Source organism: Montipora capricornis, chromosome 3 (genome assembly GCF_036669925.1).
Source record: "Montipora capricornis isolate CH-2021 chromosome 3, ASM3666992v2, whole genome shotgun sequence".
NCBI classification, from domain to species: Eukaryota; Metazoa; Cnidaria; class Anthozoa; order Scleractinia; family Acroporidae; genus Montipora; species Montipora capricornis.
Window position 1 is genome coordinate 35478786 of NC_090885.1, and position 4928 is coordinate 35483713.

The 4928-nt window shown below is 39.6% G+C and overlaps 1 protein-coding gene across 1 annotated transcript; it reads left to right on the forward strand.

Moving 5' to 3' along the window:
- Window positions 1-655: 655 nt before the first annotated feature.
- LOC138040149 (cGMP-dependent protein kinase 1-like) lies at window positions 656-4781 on the forward strand. Its single transcript, XM_068885927.1, has 5 exons — window positions 656-1168; window positions 2856-3022; window positions 3378-3491; window positions 4273-4378; window positions 4607-4781. Exons 1-5 carry the CDS (start codon window positions 735-737, stop codon window positions 4779-4781), a joined length of 996 nt encoding a protein of 331 aa, XP_068742028.1. The 5' UTR covers window positions 656-734.
- The last annotated feature ends 147 nt before the right edge of the window (window positions 4782-4928 follow it).

Sequence of the window (4928 nt, forward strand, 5' to 3'; positions counted from 1 at the left end):
AGCGCGGGATTTGGTTCATCTTGCCCGCTCACGGAGCTAATCATATAACAATAACACTTATTAACCGTAGTGGCCATTTGGTAGAGAGTTCCCGAAAATAAACACGGGCATTATAAAATCTTCATTTTATTAAGTATAGTTACAAACCAAGCCAAACCAAACTCATTACAGGGGGGTTTTAGGAACCAATGAAACGAACAGAACAGGAAGCAAACTAGCCGAAAAGTTGAACCACGGACTACCAGGATCAAATTCCACAAGTGGTCAGAACGGGCCTGGTTCCTTCACCTATACTTTTTTAGGGCCACTTAATTGTCTTCTGGATAGTCCAAACATTTTTGTGATATCATCTGTTGACATTGGGGCAAGTCAAACTGAAATCGGTATAGGCCAACGTTTTTAATTATCGGTGATTTGGCACTGAATATTAAAGATGGACATCGGACATTTTGTTTGTTCAGTACATGTAGACAATGCTGGGATGTTAAAGTTACTGTTTGTGAAAAATTTACAAACCACTACAGTTAACTGTGGCCGGCATTTATTTTGAGTGGCACTTAACTTAGTGCTGAAATTGATCTCTCGTCTGCCAAGCGCTGTCACTAAACTAATTCCTTATTTGAATGACAAAGGCAAGGAATTCAGAGAGTAGCGAGATGGCTCTAAAAATACCTATCCATGAAGAGAGAGGATCGTATGTGGGTTAAAGAAAGAGGTAAATTGATTGAGTAAAAATGGGGAGTTCCTCGAGTTTGAACCGTTCTCGTAGTAACGAGGAGCCAAATGGTAAAATACCGCATCAAATTATTGCTAACTGGGGAAGTAATCAACTCAGGCGCGAACTTAGAGAAAAAGACGACTTCCTGCAGCACACAAATGCTGAGTTACAATACAAGCAACGGATTATTGATGAGAAAGATATGGAGTTAGCAAAGCTAAGGAAAGAGATTCATGAGTTGAAATGTGTCGTTCAGCAAACCGCTCACAAAAGCAGTATCCTTTCCACGATTCAAGAAGATCGGGGAATGGCAGTTAGCAACTCAAAGTTGGCTACAAAAGACATTTTGTCAAGCAGAAAGGAGAAAAGAATGGCCGTAAGTGGGGAAAGCAGCTCAAAAGCACAAGAAGAATCGAAGAAAGAGCTGGAACGCCACCCAAAAGACTTTAGGTTAGTGTTTGTTTTCTTTGTTGTCCACGAGTCTGAACCATTCACCCATGAAATTCATTTTGTTTGGGTATTTGCTCCTCACCTAGTTTTTACTTCAGGCGGCATTTTTTTTTAAATTTTCACAGAAAACGTTGAACAAGGGTAATTATAAGGCAGAAAAATAACTGAATATGAAGCGTAACGCCAAGCCTGTCGGACAACCTTGTCAAATTCATGATATTTTCAGTCATATCTCAATTAATATTGCTGGTCCATTGTTCTCAACCTGACTAATCGTAGCCGTTGTAAAATAATAGAGTCGATCACGAATCCTTTCTTTTGTGACCAAAATAACTCCTTTATTTCAAAGTTTCTCTCAGCACTCGGTATTTCTTTTAATTAACGACTGGATGAGTGAAACGTACTTGTACCCGCGGTATCTCTTTAATTGCCGACCTTGGTGACCAAACTATGCACTTGATGCAAGATTTTAAATTTTTATTTAACCTTTCGAGGGGAAAAAACTGGAAAAAAATAAGTGAAAATAAATAAGAACGCGCTTAAACAAGACCCTCTTGCTGCGATTGAGACTGTGAGCTGTTGTCTCTGGCCCTCAGCATTCAACCCGTCACTGAAGAACAAAGAAAGATGCTGGCGCAGGAGTATTACTTTAATCATTGACAACAAACCTATTTTTGCCTTTGTAAATTCACTTGACGGAAGACAATAATGTCACCAATTTCCTGTTTTATTGTCTGCTGCCAATAAACAAAAGGTGACTTATAGCGGCCGTAACTGATAGCCTCTGAATTTCGTCGAGAAACTAGTGCGGTTAAGGGCATTTCATTGTTAATGAGAAAGGTAAACGAATGCTATTGTTTTTCTTTTCTTTTTTTTTTTTTTAAAGAAATTGCAACTGACTAAACGAGAATTCCTTTATTAAGTGAATTTCTTTGAGAAACTACTAAGTATCGGAGATCTTAGCTCTTCGAGAAAATCTTTCTCCAGTTTAACCGAACAACAAATTTGCTGATAAGCTGCCAACAAGGAAACCGCTCAATATAAGCTGTCGTCCAGCAACACTAAGCCCGGGAATAACACCGAAAAAGTGCTTGAAGACCTGGTTAGTGTCTTACTACCCATAATAACCGCGAAAGCCCTCACAGGGAGAACAGTAACTCGTCCACTTGTGGGTGTAACATCTGTTACCCACTCTGCCAGCAGAGCCTTTCTCAACTCGACGAGAATGAAATCGTGTAGATTCTCTATTGAGTATGCGTAAGCCGTTGCTTGGAACAGTTTAGACGCCATATTGATTTTCGTACTGAAGGCTCGATTTTGACCTTCGCCTTGTCAAAAATGTGATGCGCGCGCTGCCTAAACCTGTTTGACCAGAGCGACTAGCCCAGAAACTTGGGATGCGGCGACTTGAGAGACTTCACACGATTTTTGCGGAGACTTTCTTATTCGACTTCTGGTCAGTTTTGATAATAGTAATAATAATAATAATAATAATAATAATAATAATAATAATAATAATAATAATAATAATAATAATAATAATAATAATAATAAGTTATTCAATAATGACGATAATGATGATAATGATGGTGATGACGTTAAAAGGAAATGAAAAACCAGAAAATGAAGAAAGACAATTGTGGTTTTCGGAAGTTACGTTGAAAACCTAGTGATTTCCTATTCGCAGATCGAAAGAACTCATAAAGGACGCGATCAACGAAAACGATTTTCTGAAGAATTTGGACTCTGCTCAAGTCCGAGAGATTGTTGACTGCATGTATCCCAAGAACTACTTTATGTATGATATCATCGTCCAGGAAGGAGATATTGGCCACGCACTGTATGTTATTGCAGGTATTTCTAATAAGTTATGATAAACTGTAAGAGATCCTTCACAGAGACTGAAAGCGAGAATACTTTCGTCATGAAGTAAATCTCGGATTTTCATGCGATCGTTGTGCAAAAAGACCTTGAAAAGACTTGAGCTATGGGATAGTGCGCGATGAGGCTATGGTATTCGAAAGCGAAGAAAGGGCTTTTAATAAGCAAAGACAAAGACACTGCAAGAAGAGACGCGGAAAGCTCTCCAGTGGATTTTTGGTGGCCATCATTCAGTGTTTAAGACGTCATTTTTTCTAGGAGGCCATTTTTAATTTAATCCGGAGTCAACAAGTTTAATATGACATCGATTCTATTTTTGGTCTTCTAGAGGGTCGGCTCGAAGTGACTAAAGATGGTGAATTCTTAGGCGAAATGAGTGGAGGAACTGTGTTTGGTGAACTAGCCATCCTGTATAACTGTAAGCGGACAGCAACAGTGAAAGGTGCGACATAAGGAAGTGTACGTCACTTTGCCTACTGGCCGGCATTTTTATTTCAGTTGTGAAGCAATATTATCCCGGTACTAACGGCCTTTGGGAGGCGCGGTGGTCTAATGGTTAGTGTGCTCGACTTCGGAGCGAATGGCCCGGGTTCGTGTCCTGGCCGGAAACATTGTGTTGTGTTCTTGGGCAAGACACTTTACTCCCACGGTGCCTCTCTCCACCCAGGTGTATAAATGGGTGGACTGGCATCCCATCCAGGGGGGAGTAGATATTTTACCAATTTTAATTTGTTCTTTGCAGCCTGAGAAAATTGTCGGTCCACCTGCAGCTACTCTTCTCCTCAGTGCGTACTTGAGTCACGATAAAGGATAACTTAACACAAACTGCATGTATTTCTCAAAGGGTAGCGCTAACTTCCATTGGCTTAAAATGATTTTCGATACGTTATTTAAGTTGCTTTATAGAAACTTTAACTTTAAAAAAAGTAAAACCAATTAAAGTAAAGTGGAGGGAATGTCTCGCACTTGAACAAATAATTCCTTGGTCGATAATTATGTCATTAGAAACAATGTGGACTGCGAAAAAAGTAGTCCTAATCTCGTACCCAGATCTCACTCAGTCATGAACGTGGGAGATCTGGGTACTAGATTAGAGTAGTCCTTATTCCCTCTTCGTCACATCCAGGTGACGCAGAGCGACGACGAGCGGCTATTACTACATTAAGAACGAGTGCTTTGGTCCGTATTAACGGAAATGCTCTATCATTTCATTTCTTATCTAGCAATGGATAGTGCAAGACTATGGATCATAGATCGGAGTGTTTTTCAGATGATCATGATGCGAACTGGAATGATGAGACATTCTGCTCATGTCACATTTCTAAAAAGGTATCAAGGCGGGAAGGTCACACTTGTCACTTTGGCAACCGGTTGCCTAGATGTCTGCGACATCCAGGAAGCCGGAAATGCTGGGAATTAGGTTTTACCGAGCCTGGAATTTTTCAAAGAAAATTTGCTAAAAGATCTTAAGACTTGCATTTGGTCACGTTGGGAGAAAACTTTTGCATTCAAGATGACGCTTCTTTCTCCACTCATTTTCATGATCTTTTCTTCTAGTGTTCCACTTTTGAAGAACTTGTCTGACCAAGAATTTTCCAAACTTGGAGATGTGCTAGAAGAGGTGATACTAAACTACGTATTTCACTGGATCAAAAACCGGTTTTTTTTTACTGCTTCAAATGTATGTTTTATTTATAGTAGGCAGAATGAGGATATTTTAAAACTTCATTGAAAAGTGTTAAAATTTAGTTTTCGTACAGATACATGTACGCACGTAAAGTGAGGACGTCTAATGTTTGTATTCGGTGGCTCTTCTGGGATAAACGAGGGCGTAGCCAATCATTTTACTCCTTGAAAACAAAAACTGATTATAGCATTT